The 18,842-nt window shown below is 40.1% G+C and overlaps 1 protein-coding gene across 1 annotated transcript; it reads right to left on the reverse strand.

The window, feature by feature from the left end:
• Nucleotides 1-6,996: 6,996 nt before the first annotated feature.
• Nucleotides 6,997-10,253, reverse strand: camk2n1a (calcium/calmodulin-dependent protein kinase II inhibitor 1a). The gene is made up of 2 exons (XM_043702449.1): nucleotides 9,605-10,253; nucleotides 6,997-8,243 (listed from the first exon to the last, which is right to left on the reverse strand). Exons 1-2 carry the CDS (start codon nucleotides 9,771-9,773, stop codon nucleotides 8,173-8,175), a joined length of 240 nt encoding a protein of 79 aa, XP_043558384.1. The 5' UTR covers nucleotides 9,774-10,253; the 3' UTR covers nucleotides 6,997-8,172.
• Nucleotides 10,254-18,842: the final 8,589 nt, after the last annotated feature.

Raw genomic sequence — 18,842 nt, forward strand, 5'->3', positions numbered from 1 at the left:
AAGGGCAAAGTAAAAACATTGTGAGCATCCAAATGTACTCAGAGTGTGTGAGCTCTAATAAAGCAAGCTGAAAGGTCAAAGATGCACTCTATTCCAATGCATGAGATGAGTACGTATTCCTACAATGTAAGCTGTCAATGAGCTCCAAAGAGTAATGTTGAAGTGGTGAGCTGTATTATAAGTGAGTCCAAAATGCACCAGGATGATGTAACTGGACTGGTGCTTTGCAAATGGCAGCTCTATAGATGAAGAGTGCAGATGACTTGCTGATCATGAAGTAGCCCTGAGATTTTGGGCCATAACAGCCAAGATGAATGCTCAGAGAAGATATCAGTAAGCTGCGATCATCAGGTAACCTTGGGGATTGGCACAGCTAGTTTCTTTCCATTGCCTGGGTAAAGAAAGCAACCTGCAATAATAATGAGGCAAATTTGGATAATGATGAGATGAAAATAGCTCCTTGAAGCTCAGTAGCAAGAGTCTCATTTTGCTGTTTAAACCTTCAGCAGATAATTAGACCCTTTCTTTCCTGATATTGAGAATCTCATTTTTCCATTCCTGTGTTTTCCTAACTGTCTTGTCATTTGCTTTCAACTCAACTCTTCATAGATACTTTGGTTAAAATAACATCCATCAGCTAAATATTAACCATACATTTTCCCTGTTGAAGTATGTTCGTCATCAATATTTCTGGACTAAGCAACTAATTGGCCCACTCTGCTTCATTTTGTAGTTATTTCACCTTGTTTGATATTACATGTGATAAACTACCAGCTTTTCCTGGACCTGGCCTTAATGGCAACTTCAACTTGTTTCACAACATGTTTAGCAAAACAAGGAGAAATAACAAGAGAGAATCTAATATAATGAAAATGTACCAGGGAAGTGCAGAACAGGGCACAAGTTAGTTTTAAAAATACTTCTCGCTATTCTTCCTCACACACCAAGAATGTCTAGTTCTTCTCAGAAACTTTTTATGCATTTTTTCTTAACTCATTTGTACACACTATTTCATTCAACTATCTTCCTTTATTTCCAGTAACTAACCTTTTATGATACTTTTCTTGATGGTTTTTATCAGTATTCATTAAAGAGGTTTATGGCACATTTGTATTTCTTAACAAACCAACTAAATGTTAGAGAACTGCCCTTTTTCATATCCTGACTCTAAGAATATAACAATTTGTTACACTGTCAAAACTCACAGAAGACTGAAACACTACTACAGAAAGGTGGAGAATATATTGTGCTGATGTGCAATTATAGTGCTAATATCACACCAACCGGCACTGATATATTTGCCAAGCTATCTTTGAAATGTGCTGTGATATTATCTCATTTTTATACTTTTAATTTTTCTTCCATTCTAATGACATGTGGTTAAAAAGCCCTTGGATACAACATGAACTGAACTGAACTTCTATCCACCTCTTTCAATTGTTAATGTGAATGTTAAAAATCCATACAACCAGTTCAATCTGTCCTATGGATGAATATCTTGCTCATGTTTTTTCATTGCTCCTATGCCAAGCAAATTAGGCATGTACCTAAAACCATGATGAGTATGGACCTCTATCACATAACTGGCCCACAATTTGGCAATCTGAAAAAGCTTCTATAATGACTGGTGCCAAAGTGTCCTCTGATGGTGGTGTTGAGGTATACTGTTGAGTAAATGCAGAGAGAGCTTTCATAATCATCAATCTGTGATAAATTGAACATTGCAAATGCTTAATACCATTCCCTAACACTAACATCGACAAAGCAACATCCATGCAGGTACAAAAAACACAATCAAAAGGCTATCATGATGGTAAGCACTATCTTAGAACATGTAGAATATAAAAGCAAGCACACAGTATTTTGCAATGTAAAGCAACTGCTCAGATCAAAATTGAATGATGGATTGGAATTGGGCAGCTCAATGTAGTGAGAAATACTAAATTTGAAGAGGCTCATGCAGTGATTCACCTAATATTATCTTGCATGAGACATTACAAAATTTGGATTGTACTACCTAGAGGTGAGATGAAGGAATAATTGAACTAAGATTTATCAAATAATGTTGGAACTGACAAAGTAATTATGAAAAAACTTTTTTTGCAGCAGATTATGAATCCAGAGCAAAGATCAAAATTAAGGTGAAAACGAAATGGTGGGGCAGAGGGAGCATTGGTGAATTCCTGAAAGCAAAAAATAAAGAGAAACAGTGAATAATGCAAAGAAACGGAAACAAATAGATATTGAGATTCCAGCCTGAAATTACTGAAGTCCTAAATCTGTAAAGTTTGAAAGATGGGGTGCTGTTCCTCAGGTTTAAGTTGAGCTTCACTGGATCAAGGCAGTATGTGACTCAATGGTTAGCACTGCTACCTCACAGTGACACAGACCTGCGTTCAATTCTTCAGGTGACTGGCTGTGTAGAGTTTGCACATTCTCCCCATGTCTCTGTGAATTTCCTCCAGGTGCTCTGGTTTTCTCCCACACTCCAAAGATCTGCAGGTTAGGTCAATTGGCCATGACATCTAGGGATGTGGAGGCTAGGTAGATTAGTCATAGAAAATGTAGGGTTACAGGGATAAGGTAGGAGGTTGGGTCTAGCTATGATGCTCTTCGGAGGGTCAGTGTGGACTCAATGGACTAAGTGGCCTGCTTCCAAACCGTAAGGATTCTATAAGGACAATAAGCCAGGGACTGAAACATGACAGCAAGGTGGAGAATTAAAGCCGCGGGCCACCAGAAGTTTTGGGTGATGCTTGCAGACTAAACAGACATGTTTGACAAACAGACATGTCTCCCAGTATAGGGGAGACTGCACTGTATGCAGCAAATACAGTAGATTGAAAGAAGCACAAGTAAAATGCTGCTTCACCTGAAAATGTTGTTTGTGGCTTTGGATGTTGAGGCCATAGGTTGTCCTTGAATTCAGGGACAATATCTTCTCAGGGTCACAAGTTTCTGATGTGACCATAAAACAGTAAGACTGAGAAGCAGAAGTAGGCCATTTAACCCATCAATCTGATCTGCCAATCACTGAGATCAGAGTCGATCTGATCATCAACTTCACATTTCTGCCTTTTCTTTATAACCTTTAATTCCCTTATTGATTGAACGTCTGTCAATCTCAGTCTTTGGAGATACCAATGTTTTTGGTCCAGAATGCCTCTATTTAGAATTTGATTTTCTGATGGAAGATGGAATTCATTACTATGAGATTATGATGTCAACAGGAGGACATCACAAGCAAAGGCTTTAACCACCATTTCTTTCCCATGGTCCCTTTCCAAATGACAACATCACAACCAGCCCTGACGCTTACGTCCCTCAGGCGCTGAACTTTATTTCTTTAGGGATGGCAGGGATGACTTCTTCAAGATCAGAATAAAATTCTCCCTTAACATCTTCATCTCAGCCAAGAGTTGAGGCATAGCACTGATGACTGTAGCATATTGATTATGTTTGAAATAAAAATGCTCACTGTCAGTGTTGATTTCTGAATAGCTTATTCCTTCAGCTGTTCCACCCCATCAAAGTAGGTCACAGTGACTGCCATGATGTCAGTTTGGAGCCTTGGTAGTTCATGTACTATTATTGTATTGTGTCATTCCAGACAGTCACTCTTAAGATTATCCACACTCCAAGTTGCAAAATTTAGAGTTTTTTGACCAGGAAAATTGTGATGCCGTAGTGTATGATTTCTAAGAGAAAGTGGAGCAATGTATTTTTAGGGAGCATCTTCTAACCCCTTCCCTATTGGATGTGTGTGTAGAATAACCTGAAGAGGACTACCCACTCACTGATGCTTCCGCCCAAAGACACATCTGACCTACAATGGTGTGTACAATATTCATATATCTGTTACCAGTTTGCAGATTCTTGACTGGGGTCTCTCAGTTTCACAACCCTATTCCTGACACCAATTCTCCATCACCACAGGACTTCACAATTGAATCCTGTGTATAGGCTCTCAAACATATTATCATTGAGTTACCATCCTGTCCATGGTGATTTTGACTGTGAGGTGGTCCAATTTTAGTCGCATGTTGAACCATGATAACTGCAGCCACTTTGTTACTGCAGCCAATTTTCCCCTTCATGCCTGCTGAGATGCATAGTCTTTATTTGCCTGTTTTGCTGTTGAGGACTTTGAACTGTCCTCAGAGATTGATGACGAGGAGAGAGAGGAGGTAAAAGGGCATGGGTTTGATTGTGTTTGCATGGAAACATTCCAGGGAAAGTGGATGGGTTGCTTGGAGCAGAATGGGAAGATTCTCTTTGGTAAATTGGAAGACAAGGGGAGTGGCCATGGTGGGGGGAGATGGGTTTGGTTATGTTTCACACTGATGTTTCAAAAATTCAGTAAATTTTCTGTGAAGTATGGAAACTGACCATGTGGAGGTGAAGTCAAGGAGATCACAAGCATTATTCTGGGAGAGAAGGGAAGGGATGAGAACAGCAATATGGGAAACATGATGGACATAGTTAAGGGTCTAGTCCAAAACCAAATCCAGCCCAGTCTCTCGATCATCACCTATCCCCTTTTCATCAGTTCTCTGGAAAGATCACAAACCTAAAATATTAACTCGGCTTCTCTCCATGGAAATCCCATATCATTATCATAGAACATACAGCACTGGGATAGGCCCTTCGGCCCACCACGTGAGTCAACATATGATGTCATTCTAATCTAATCCCACCTGCCTGCTCATTGTCTATATGCCTCTAATCTCTGCCTGCTCATGTATGTCTATAGCATGCTGAATATTTCCAACATTTCCTGATTTTATTTCAGATTTCCAGCATCCACTGTATTCTAGTATTTGATTTTTGCCTTTCAAATTATGTTGTTTGTACATTTTCATCCAATTTACTTATGAAGTCCTTTCCTGAACATAAAGTGTAATTTATACATGAGAGGGGAAAGATATAAAAGGGACCTAAGCAGCAACTTCTTCACGCAGAGGTTGGTATGTGTATGGAATGAGATGCCAGAGGAAATGGTGGAGCCTGGTACAATTACAACATTTAAAAGGCATAGATGGATATATGAATAGGCAGGGTTTAGAAGGATGTGGGCCAAGTGCTGGCAAATGAGACGAGACTAGGTAAGATATCTGATTGGGGTGGACCAGTTGGACCAAAGTGTCTGTTTCCATGTTGTACATCTCTATGACTCTGTGACTCTGTATGTATATATATGTATATATAGGTGAGGAAAGAATATTGTTTATCACCTGAGGTTCGAAACTTCCTTTAGTTTTGACAGGACCCTTTAATAAACTCGAAATGACCATCCTGTTACTGTTAATGACCTTCTAATAAGATCCAGGAATATAATACCTAAATTAGAGAGATGTCCGTCATCTATCAGTTACTTGGAGAGCAGGAATTTTTACGATATGGTCTCAGCTCCTTGGCATTGAGTTCTGCTTCACTGCAGCAGTCTTGTTTATGGATATTACATCTCCCACTTCAAGCGGCAGCAGTGATAAAAGAGACTTGAAAACCTTATCTATCACTTAAATGGAAAATGTCACATTCCAGGATGGCTAGTCTTTAGGTTGTAGAATGAATGAATTCGCTGCATTTTTTCCCCCGCCTTTTTCCATTTTTTTCTCTGTGTGGAAGCTGAGGTGAGAAGATCCTGGCGATAAAGGGTAACATTGGACAGGAGGAAATTGAACTGTTAATTTGTCTGCTTCCCCACCCTTGATCCTCTTCCTTCCACATGGGTTGCGCTTCGCTCTAGAAATGAGGGCAATCTTGGGAAATCCCCAGGTCAAGTGCAATCGCAACTGTCTCTTGAGTTGTCTTTGGATAGCACCCGTCGGCTTCCATTGTTTGAGCTAAACCTGTACCTCGGATTTAATTGCCGACAGCCCGGCTAGGGTCCAATTTAATTGACTAAACATTTATCCTCTCTGGACCAAAAAAATCTGGCCTATTTGATAAATGGAACTATGTTTGCGCAATTGATGACCAACTGTAGAATCAGCTCGTCATTTTATTTTATTTATATGCAAATAATGCCATAAGGTAGCTCTGCCAGGCATAATCGAACTCGCCTCGAATTTACTGCGTATGAATGAAGCTGTCACGATTTAAAGTTCAAACACGTTTCAAAATTAGTCATGCGCTGAGAGCCAATATCATTTCGCCACTGCGCCATTGTCAAACATTTAGTTAACTGCTGTGTTGTTTGGGGAAAATGAAAGTCGCACTGCTTCTAAATTGGATATTCGTCAAAGTGAGATATAGTAGCATCGAGATTAAAGTCATTCTTTATAAACAGTCTTTCGATTCCCCTGCGCATTCTGTTAGCGCCCCATTATATACTGGCTGCAAGTTCTTTGGTATTCAACCCGAATATTCTTGTTTCCGCCGAGCAGCGCACTGTTGTTAAGGTTCAGAAGGTTTGTATCAAAACTTCATCAGCTCGTGGCTCACAATCATCCAGAAGGACCAAACTCTGGAGTGAGAATAGGCTATTCGGTCTCATCAGCTGCTCGGACTGTACTGCACAATGATAGACCGCCCAGCCCCCACCGGCAAACTCATCAGATCTTCAATTGCTGAAGTTCTGGCGACATTTGTGACTGACAGTGATACTGCCACTAATTTCTCATGGTTTATTGTTAGTCAGACATGGAATGCTTTTGATGTTTGATGCCCAGACTGATAAGGTAGAAATGAAATGTCAGATGTGAAGAGTGGGTCATGAAAGGGAAAACAGCATAAATATAAAATGAGAGATGACAAGATAATATTGTTTTAAAAGCAACTAGTGAGCCAATCCTAAAAGAAAGCAGTGAGCGCTCTTCAATTGTTCTCAAATCCAGATTTGTGATACCAGTCTATTTATGATCAGATGTTACAGTGAAAGGTTGGTATGGATATGTCTGCTGTATACTAAAAGGTAAAATAATTTTTTAAAAAATTCTTCAGACAGTTCCTTCCATAAATGCAACACAGGTACAAGGAGAAAGCGAATCACTATTTGTGTCTTTACAGCCTTCAACCATTTATTTGTTCACCAAATACAGTGAAAATGGTCATAAAATGTACAATGAATCATTCTTAGAATGTCATTACATTTTTTTTTGCTTTTATATATCCTTGGAATGATTTTTTTCATTATTTAAAATTACGCCTCATGTTAACATGCACATATAACGATTGTAAGCTTCATAAAAGAATGTTACAAAATTAAATTTAAAAACACAGCTTCATAAGAGTCCAAAAAGAGGACAGTTAATGTTAACAGCGCAATATTTTAAACTTCTTAAACAGTGCATTAGTTTTCCCCATAAACCTTCAAATTTCACACATCCAGCAGCAATGCTTACCACAATATAGATTTTAAATACAGATTTTTTAGCATTGATGTGTGCAAATAAACAAAAATAAATAAAACAAAAAAATCCTAAAATACTAAGAGATTCATAAATAACATTCAATAAGTCTCTTCCCAAAGCTGACACAGAATAGACCAAAATCAGTCTTGCAGTTCAATGGATCCGGTCCTATACATCCTTACAAAAAATACAAACATTTTAATGCAGTACAATACACAGACTAGCATTTGTTTTACAAAGATTTAGATATAAAAATACAAGTACGAAGAATTCCATTAGAAAGAAGCGTGCCAAACTGTTAATGACTGCTGGTACCAATGTTGGCACCGTGATCGGAAGCTCATGCAACAGGATGAATTAAATATGTCTATTTTGATGCAAAAAAATATCCTTTCTTTCTGCTCGTTGTCCCTTGCTTTCATTCTTTCCGCCCCCGAGTCGGTTTTGCCAGCTGTCGTGCTCTCCGATCAACCGCCGTGTTTTGTGGTAATTTGATGGTTCTGAAATGCGCCGCTTGGCAATCTCTGCGCATTGGTTTGTAGAGAAGACGGTGTTGCTGCTGCAATGACCTCGTCCTCCATTTCTGCTCGCTTGGTTTGGAATTCTGAAATGGACAGCTACTTGATCTGTGTGTGCCTGGATAAACCGAATGGTGCTGATATTGACAACTCCTCAAATTTGTGTGCATTTGTTTGGATTGGAGATTCGTCAGCAAGCCCCAAGACCTCTCTGGACAATCCATAAACGCATGCACAGCCCCAAAGTGCTTTAAAATAGTTAAAAAAAAGTTTGGGAGTCAGGGTCGCTCCCTTTCCGCTTACACTCCAGACGAGGTTTTGTCCTCCCGCCCCTTCAGAACATCATCTAGTCTGTCGTCTTCGATAACAACTGCAAAGCAATTACAGGCAATTTAGTGTCTGCAGACATAGGGTCAGTCGAACATGAGGGAGCTGCAAAATATAAATAAACATGTTGGCGCTCAATGCAACGGACTAGGAGTGAAAGTAAACACCATCCAATTGTGTGCCTAAAGCTGACAAAGGCGAAGGCGTGGGTTTGTTATTTGTAACAAATATTGACCTTAAATATTACAAAGCGCGCTCTTTTGTTAAGAATGCTAGCACGGGTTTTGCTTTCGAGGTTCATGCTGCGGTTAATGATCAAAATATCAGTTATATCTGACGTTGCAAAGACATTTTCACTGCAAAGAAAAGTGCTTCTTACATCCAGCGCAGATAGTTCGGATTAGCATTCTGCTCAGCGGACCGCCTGTGTTTTGATTTCACCCGAGGACAAGTTGGGTCTAAACAAAATAGACGGGGACGGTAAACAAAGCTGCGTGTTTTACAGTAAATGAGCAGGTATATTCGTGTGATGGGCAACGACTAAAAGTGAGACAAATCGAAATCCTTACACTTGTTGCAATTTCGATGTGAACATGTCAAACGGATTGGCCAAATTTTGGGGGGGGGGGGGGGGGGGAATCGGGTCTGCGCTTGTATCGTAGGTGATCCTATAGATGGATCCGCCATTCAACAAAATATATCAAACCTGATCTCAAAAGAAATGTCGAAGAGATCATTTATCTGAACACGGTGGAAATTTGATAATATTTGGTTTTACAGTTTCGACTAAATATTGGGGATGGTATGAGAAAACCTAAGAGTGTCTGAGCGGATTAGGGATCCCGAGTTTTGGGGGGAAATGCAAAATAATCTCGTTTCATTCCCAAATTGGTCATTCAGGCAAAAGCTGCAGCAAGGGGACATGATGTGAATCAAAAATGAATCTAACTAAACGGATGCACGAACACGAAAACAATGATTTCTCTCGAAAACTAGTTTCCAAAATCGACCAATTTTTAAAAAAAAATCAAAAATGTAACATTCGAGCGAACAACGAACGCTGCAGATTTCGATTCAGAAAGATCTTTTTTAGTGTTGGGTTTTGGAGAGGTTTATATTTACACTAGGTATGTAAACAGGATTCTGCATCTACTAACAACCGTGAAATGTTGTATGTTTTGTCAGATGGAAGCAAACGAAAAACATTATACACTCCATTAACTCACGAAGGGGCAGAACTGTCGCTGACCTCAGGATCTGGATTAAATACTAATCTTCATTTTTGATGAAAAACGGCGATTTTCAATCTACTGACCCTAAAAAAAAATGCGATTAGAACTGAAAAATGGCACAGGACGGGGAGTGAGCGCACCAAGAGTTAGGCAAAAAGTCTTCGCGTTTTACCTCGCTTAGCTCTGCCAATCTGTGCCAGTTTGGGGGGTCTCTTGGGCTGGGAGCCCCCGAAGAAGGTGTTGGTGTCCTGGAGGCGACAGCTGAAGGAGAGCTGACCGACATCATTCTCGCCGCCGAAATGAGCCATCTTCTCCTCGCTGTAGGGCAGAATCTCCGACATAGCGTCTCCAAGAGCGAAGGGGATGCAACCAAGAACGGGTGGCAAAAATAAATTAAACAGAAAAAAAAAGCTCCTGGAAATTCAGCGACTGAGAGTGGCTTGAAGCAATTGTACAAGGCGGGTCTTTTCAGGGGAGGGGTGGTCGTGGTGGGGTTAATCCTGGGTATCGGTGACCGCTGCCCCGCCGGTGGTGATGGAGATGTTGTCTTCGTACTGTGCTTGGAGAGCTCTGGAGAGAATCGGAGACCCCGCCGCCAACATAAAGGAAACCCGAGCGGAAGAGTGAAGTCATCCATCCGGGCTAGAAGTGATGTAGGACAGTCTAATTATCATCCCTCTCCTCCTACTCGGGCTCTAAGAGGAGACAGTGACATCAACCGGTAGTACTTGAGTAGTAATTTTCAAAGGTAGAGTCTGAGAGGAACACCGGTGTACACTTTCTTACCGTTTAAAGCATAGCCCCAGCAAAGCAAAACCACCCCACGTAACCTGTAACGCATCTAGACTTTGCAACAACGACTTCTACATAATTAAGAGGTATTATGTAGTTGACCAGCTCTATTCGCTTCCTTTTTTTAGAAAAAAAGCTCCCATTCAAAACTTCACTCCGTCAAGAACAAAATCGTCTTCAATGATTTTATTGTGGATTTCTGCAGAACATCAACAAGATCAGAAATTGCTGGAAAATCTCAGCAGGTCTGGCAGCGCCTGTGGAGAGAAATCAAACTCTGATCAAGTTTCACCGATGCTGCCAGACCTGTTGAGATTTTCCAACAATTTATTTCCAGCATTCTTTCGGTTTTTATATCTGTGGAACACCTTAGCTGGAGAAATAAATGCCTTAATTACGCGCATCGTTATGTCAGCAGTACTCGTTATAAAACTATAGAAGCTAAATTGTGAGGTTCGTTGTGTCGGTTTTTAAAATATTTTGTTTTCTAAACACAATGGCCAACCGCAAGGCTCAGATCGGAATGAATGGCTGTCCTTTCAATTCGTCCCGTGCCCTGGTTGTTAAAGTGTCACTTTGACTTTACAGTTGGCCATCCTCATCCTCTAGGCGAACGCATATTGATCAGTCTAGCGGCGAGGAAAGCCGACATGAATCATCAGAGTTTGTTTGGGTTACATCTGTTGTCAGTTATTCATACCATTATCGATGTTAGTCAAACAGAATTTCGTGATACTGATCGTTCAATCTTGGCACGAAAAACGACACCAAATCGGAAAATGCTTCCCTTTTTTGTATTTGATCACTGATCATCTTCAATCTCTAAACCTGCTAAGAAACGCTACATCTACATTGCTGAATTACGTGTTTTTTTTTCGGAATACACTAGCATTTATACTAATGTCAAAGTATTTTACAATGGGTAGTTTTCTTACACCTAATCGTAGTTTAGAAATTCGTAGCTTCGTAACCCCCACAGTCACATATTGTGGCCTCAATGAATTAATCTCTCCACTTCCACAATATGCTGCCCTTTGATGACACTTTCGGAAAACCCGGACCAGCTTTAGTTTCCTAATGTTTCGTTTGACCTCTGTAGTGGTTTTACGTTCTCACACTGCTTGAGATCATCTGTACTCCGCACCGTAAGCTTTGTGTACAAATCACTGTCTTTATCCAGGCAATGTATCAAAATGAAACAGACTGTGTGGACAACCTCAACATCCCAGTTCGACATGTGTTACACTCCTAAACCCATATCCTTTCCAGCATTTAGACTTTCGTTACAGTGCTGTGTTTCACATCCACTTCAGGTCACCTGCTATTAAGCCTTGTGTCACTTCCGGACATCTTAAGGATTCCTGATCATTCTTTCCAGAGACTTCATTGAAATTGTGTTGCCTGCATACCGATGCGTTCCAATTTCCATTCATTTACCGTATCTGTCCTTGCTGACATACACAGGCACCTTTTCCCATCATCTCATATTTAAAATGCCCATGTTTGTGCTTAACTGCATCAATTGCCTTATTCTTTCTCAACTCTAGACCTCCTTAAGAACTACAACACTTCTCCATATTATTTAGACAGACAACCTCTGTTTCTTTCACTCTGCCATTATTGGCACTGCTTTCAACTTTCTGGATCCCACATTCTCGAATTCTGTACTTATACCCACCTTAGCTTGCCATCTTCTCATTCCTTAAGCCAGACAGAATCTATATCTCTTCCCAGGCATTTACTCACTGCACCAAGTATTTCCCTCTTGGTCCTGCCATCTGCTGCCTGGCAATGGCTTGAAATCAGTGAGATTGTTGATGTCTGAACCATGTCATTGAGTATGCATGTAAATGTCCATTATAATAATTGTCCAACTAGCAGTTACAAAAGCCATTGCCAGGCTAGCTTTGCAAGGCTGTGGTATGAGCAAAAGAATGGAACTAGGTTAACTCAGAGAACTGACACAGGGTCAAATGGCAGCCTTCTGTGCTATAACCATTCTATGATATTGGTACACATAAATATATGAGAGAGCTTAGCAGTACAAGCAGTTGAAGATCAATGACATGCATTTAAATGTCAAGCTGATTGTTGCACCAATGTCTTTCCTTTGATTGGTACTTTCCCTCAGTCTGGTATACAGACTTCATTATCTGAGGAATTGAAAATGCAGCTGATCACTGTGCAACCATCAGCAATAAACCTTATTTCTGGCCTTATTCGGAAACATCTAAAGACAATAGGATTGAGGACATTTCCATAAGAAACTGTTCCTTCTGAACTGAGATGAATGACTTCCAAAAATCACAACCATCTATCTTCTTTTGCCCCAGAACTCACATCAGCCACTGGAGAGTCTCCCCCTATTAATCTGATTCAGTTTCACTGGAACTTATTGATGCTGACTAGCCTGATTGCTGCCTTGATTTCAAGAGCATTTAGTCACCTTTGGAAATCAAGTTCTGTGTCCATGGTTAGACAAAAATCATTATGAGAACTGAAGTTAATGATTTTGGTCTGAACATCAGTTATTGGTGAGTAAATTCCACTTGATTGTTCTGTTGATAATATTTTCCATCACTTTGCTAATGATGATAAGTAGAAGGTGGGATAGTAATTAGTTGGTTAGGTTCATCCTATATTTTATGGATTGAACTTCTTGGCCAATCTTCCACTTTGGCATTAATGCTGGTACTGTAATGTTACTGGTTTAGCTTTATTTAGATGCTTAGCTCATTCCTAAACACAGAGATTCAGCTCTCCAGCTGCAATACTATCTGAGCCCATAGTCTTTGCTGTGTCAATCACACAGCTATTTCTTGATGTCATGGAATGATTAATTTAGCTGAATGCTGACATCTGTGGTGGTCAAGATTGTATAAGGAGACAAAGAAGAATCATATATTAACATGGCTGGTTCAATATGGTTATGAGTGCTTCAGGCTTGTCTTTTGCATTTATGTGTTGGCCTCTGCCACTGGTAGATGTTGGGAAAATTCATAGATCTTTCCTCCCTCATTCATTGTTCACTTCCACTTGAGATGGAAGTAGCAGGACTGCAGTACTTGAATTTGATCAATGTTTGCAGAGATGTTTAGCAGTGTCTATAGCATGCTGCTTTGAGTATTTAGTGAGATGCCTATGGTCTATTGTGGACTGTGGCTATTCACTTAATTATTTCTGAGACACAACTTGAGTTGTGCGTCCTAAGGGGAACCATTAACAGGGAAGGAGGATAGTAAAGAAGAAGTTGATGGCCTATTGACAGACTCACCTTTCTAAATGGAAGAGGTTGTGTTATAGAAAAATGGTACAGAGACTTAATAATACCTGAAATATCAAGTGAGGATTTCATCCTCACCGTCCAGGCTGAGAAGACAAGAATGTATTCCATATAATTAAATAGAGTGAACATTAAGTGGATTCCATCATGATTGCATAATTTGTTTTAGCCATTCCATCTTATACTAGTAAGATGATATTCTGAAGTCATAACGTCATCATTGCTAAATTGTCAAAATCATAACAGACCATCCGATATTGCTAAGAGACTGCCTTAATTTGCTATTCATAAGGTCAGAATTTGCTAAGAAACAAGGGTAACATAAAGTCACTTTGTGCATCAAAACACATTTCACCATTAGCTTAACAGTGAACACTATTTTGAAAATCTGCAACTTCATGGCTTTGTTACCCAAAATTTATCACTCTCTTAATGACCAAAATTTAACACATTATTGCTAGTCCCTTATAAACTCTTTCAAATGTTGGCTAATTAGTGTGTTGTAAAATCTTAGCAAACCTCAAGACATAATGCTTCAATAATGTACTCCAATTTGGTTAATAGGTATGTGACATTTGACTTTGAGAACAATGAGTCAATTATCACTTTCAGGTGTTTTCTAAGTATCATTGAGATATTTTCCTATTTTTTTCTATTAATTCCATTCCTTTGTATCAAAGCAATACTAATCATAAGTAGAGATTAGCTCCAATAAATTCTTTTGGAATTTTGCCTTGGCAATTCCAAAATCTTCAATAACATCCAAAGTTGTTTTCTGTTCTAATGCCAGATTTGAGACATGGAGTGAGAAGCAAGATGCATTCAACAAAAATGTCCGTACATGTGGTTGATGAAAAATTGTTCTTATACTCAGCAATAGCACAAAATCTTTTGAACAAATCAACTTTATTATCACAGAGGGCATTAACAGAGGGCATTTGATTGATGTTTGAGAATTTCTGTTGAGCACTAAGGATTCTCCACCTGGAACTATGCAAAAATGTTCTTTATGGGGAGGTTGTAACCTGTTTGTTGTCTGAGATTCTAAAGTACTCGCAATAAATACAAATAAATTGGAAATGTGAATATTGATTTTCTGCTGTCAAAGAAATGGCTGGGGAGAGCCTGCCTGTTCCTCGTTGTGGCTTTCCCTAAAGTAAATACTGATTACCTTTTTCACATCAGCATTTGTGCACAGAATCATCTAACACTGTCCTCCTCTGCACAAACTGGAAGCATTAATATTCAACACAAGAAGCTGCTGTTAATGCATTAATGCACCATCTGCCACATTGCACTCACAGAGCTTTCTAACATGTTTGCCGTATTGCACCATTGTATTTGTAATCTCTCCAGGAAAGCTGTCAAAAAGTTTCTATCAGTAGTAGTACCTCATCCTAAAAGGACAGATACGTGCAAAGAAATGAACAAGAATTCATAGCACCTTCTGTGTTTTTGGCAGCAGTTGCTGTAATTTGCTGAAATATGTGATTTATTCTTCTACCAAAATTGATTTATTCACAGTAATTTTTCTCTGACTATCTGATCATATTTCCCAAATAGCTAACCCTACACAAAGATTAACTCTTAGGATCTGCAGTTACCCATTTGAGCTCAAATAAAATATTTACCAAGAGCAGAAGTACTTCTTTCATTTTACATTTATTTAGGGCATAAATTATGAATTAATTAATTTTGTGAGATTTATTGTGTTTCTTTACTTCTAGCTACAACAGAGTCTGCGATTAGTTTGCCATTTATATCGATTTGGATATTCCAAATTAACCTTCACTTCTTCATTTTAAACTGAAAGAGAATTATCCTCCAGGGTGCTTATCAGTAAAATGTACTAAGGATCCATGAGGGTGCTTTTGAAAATTTCACTCCTGATTTTGGCAGATTGAGACGATTTTAACCATATCCAACAAGTGATATATACAATATTTTTAAAAAACTTAAATGCATGGAAATACTCAGAAGGTCTGGCTGCATCTGTGGAATGAAAAATAGAGTTAATCTTTCAAGCCAAATATGATCCTTCTTCAGATATATTCCTTTATTTGCAAAGTAGTTCAAAGTAGTTCAAACATTATTTGTATCTCTTTTTGATGAAAGTCATAGGCCAGAGTTTAACCAGCCCTTTGGCAATGTGATGTGAAGGCATACAATAGCTTTGGAATGCATTGTGGGGTGTCAAACATTCTCCCAACACCATGCCATGTGACACAGCAAATATTGCTAGATTAGCAATCTGCCCAAAGTCCAAATGAGTTACTTAAGTGGCCAATTTAGGGCTCCTGCTACTTACAGTTCATTTCCCCCATGTTGTGGGGGCTCTGCATCCATGACTGAATAATGGCTCCCACATTCCCCAATCCCACTTACCTCATTTTTAAGTGTGCCTGGGTGTTGAGTTGTTTTTTCTCTGTCTCTGTCTCTGTCTCTGTCTCTCTCTCTCTCTCTCAAGTGAGGCTCTAGGGCTGTCAACCCTCTGATTGTTGCAGCAAGCCCTGGAGATAGCCTCCATCAGCAATATGCCACACAGATCCTATTGCCTGTTAGTTATTACATCCAGAGGAGGTACTTCAGCCTATTAAATCCATACAATGATCAACAAGTTTGAAAAGGAAAGGTCGGTCAGAATTCACAATTTGAGGCAACAATAAAAAAGTTGAGTCTTGATTTTAGCAAGTGCAAATGTAGAGAGGAGAATGTATATCGAGGAGAGTTCATTTATTAACACCAAACTGGCAAAATAAAAAAAACATAACATATTGACAAAAATAAAATTTGCCAAAATTGAAAATTTGAAACAACCACCAACTTTGCCTAGGAGAAACTGAGGGCTGTAGGTACTGGAGATGAGAGCCGTGAGTGTGGTGCTGGAAAAGCACAGCTGGTCAGGCAGCATCCGAAGAGCAGGAAAATCAATGTTTTGGGCATAAGCCCTTCATCAGGAATGAAACCTCACTGCTCCTGCTTCTCGGATGCTACTGACCTGCTGTGCTTTTCCAGCACCACACCAACCTTGCTTAGCCTGATTTGATTTCTATTAATATTTCATTCGCCTTTTAATGGGACTTGCGTCTTCCAAACTCAGTCCTATTTTCCCCAGATGGATGGGTTGAATTGGTAATTCACCAAATGACTGATTATAAATGAGGACTTGTGTCTCGCTACTCATTGTGTTATGATTAAGTACATCAATATCAACTAACATTTTAAAAAAAATATCTTGATGATAATTCATTGAAAAAGTGACTGCATTTCAGTAACAGGATAATGATGCAAAGTCAATGTGTCTCAACATTTTGTTGGTCTAACAACATTGTGTTATGCTGGTGACTACATGGCTGGAAAAATTGATGTCTTTCAGTGGAGGTGACTGCAATTAGCTTTGCAGGACAAGCTTGAGCAAATCTGGCCAGAAGGTCGGGTGGCAGACTCTACAGGTTTAGCAATAGCTGCAAAAGTCTGGACTTGTTGAGTGTAGATTCGAAGGTTGGGAGGATGAATGCTACCGCTTGAGAGAGGACCTAATTTACTGTACCCGGTGCTCCCGATGTGGTCTTCTCTACATTGTTGAGACCCAATGGAAACAAAGGTCATGTTTCGCCGAGCGTCACAGCCAGGCCCACAAGGGCCAACCTGACTTCCAAGTTATCGCCCATTTCAATTCCCCTTCCCACTCCCTTTCCGACATGACCATTCATGACCTCCTCCATTGCCACAGTGAATTAGACTGCAAATTGGCGGAAAGTAATCTAATCTAATCTAATCTAAACACCTCACCTTCTGCCTGGCCAGTTTACAGCCTGGAGGGCTCAACCTTGAGTTCTCCAATTTCAAATAATTTCCCTTTCCATCCCCCAACTCACTTTCTAGTCCTTCCTCCTCCCTTCCATTTCACATACTAACCCTTCCTTACAGCCACCTCTCACCCCCATTCTCAGTCCTGAAGAAGGGTTATACCCGAAATGTTGACTTCTCCACCTCCTGATGCTGCCTGGCTTTCTGTATTCTTCTAGCCTCCTGCTTGTCTACCTTGAGAGACAACAGCAGGTTTGATCATGGATCTAATGCAATCCCTCTAGGTAGGTTGCTACCTCAGGACCCTAGTGATTGTTTAGAGAAGAGATTTGCGGAATGCTGTTATACCCTGCAAGTTGTTTTGCACACTTTATTCCACATCAAGCTAAGCTGGTGTGACTATGATCTGTTCATCCACTGCATCACTCAGATATGCGATGGAAGCTGCCTGTGCTGTTAAAGAAGCTGAGAGATTGGCCAAAAAATGCTGCATCAGGTGAGATCCACAGTTTGTTGAGGAAGTTAGACACCTCTTGAGAAAGATGGTTTCTGTGCTGTGTGCAAAACTCTGTGCCAAGTTGGTGCTGGATTTTTCCCTGCTGCTTGACATTGAATATTAGATTTTTGGCAGACTTGCTGTGCATACCCACCAGCATTCTTCTGTAGGCTGCCACACTGAAATTCTCATCTAGCTGTTACGCAGGAGAACTTGTGTATAGTCTTACCCTTCTGTGAAGGGACACCCACGATATATTCATTCCCTGCTCAGGCCGCAGGCAACTCCTACCTGGTGTCTCATCACATGTAGATCACATCTTTAATGCTCTGCTTGAAGCTATACACAGTGTTAGTGGCTGAGTTGGTGGCTCTGAGTGTGAAATTGAGTGATGGTGCATCTATATCATGATGTTACTGTTCCTCCCTTCTCTGGCCTAGCTGTGCTTACTAATTACCTGAAAGGCGCATGTCACAAGGGTCAGCTTATTGAGGGCTAGATGGGGACTGGGATGGTGGGTGGGGAATGCACCTGGACCAGCAGTTTATAAATAAGAATACAGTGTGAGATGAGGGAGACACAGCTTATGGGAAGGTGGATTAGGATGAGGGTAATGTCATCTTCAATGTTTCTGTGCTGCTTTGGCCGTGGCCTCAGCAGCATTTCCTCTGTGGTAGCAGCCAGTGAAGGAATCAAGGTGAGGATGGTCAGGACAGGGATTCTGGAACCACCCTGTTAGATCTAGTGGCTTTTGGTAATGCAGTGTATTGCCCTGAGAGAGAGGAAGAAATGCATCTCTGCAGAGCATGTATGAATGAGGCTCAGTATGCAAAGGTGAGGCTGAGCATATGAATGTCAGGGATGAGGTGGGGTTTGATTGAGATTATTGGGTGGGTGATGATGATATGATAGATTGAGCACTGTTTAAGGCTATGGGTACAATTGACGGAACATGGCATTTGAAAATCGCTTTGAAATCTTAATCAAAGTGAAAAGCTAGAATTGCTACTAGCTCAAATAAACTTGGGT

Source organism: Chiloscyllium plagiosum, chromosome 13, assembly GCF_004010195.1.
Source record: "Chiloscyllium plagiosum isolate BGI_BamShark_2017 chromosome 13, ASM401019v2, whole genome shotgun sequence".
Lineage (NCBI taxonomy): Eukaryota > Metazoa > Chordata > Chondrichthyes > Orectolobiformes > Hemiscylliidae > Chiloscyllium > Chiloscyllium plagiosum.

Excerpts from the sequence above, each read along its gene's own strand:
- camk2n1a (XM_043702449.1), bottom strand. The coding sequence starts at position 9,773 with ATGTCGGAGATTCTGCCCTACAGCGAGGAGAAGATGGCTCATTTCGGC. Across the intron at positions 8,244-9,604 it reads GATTGGCAGAGCTAAGCGAG|TTGTTATCGAAGACGACAGA; the intron begins GTAAAACGCGAA and ends ATTGCTTTGCAG.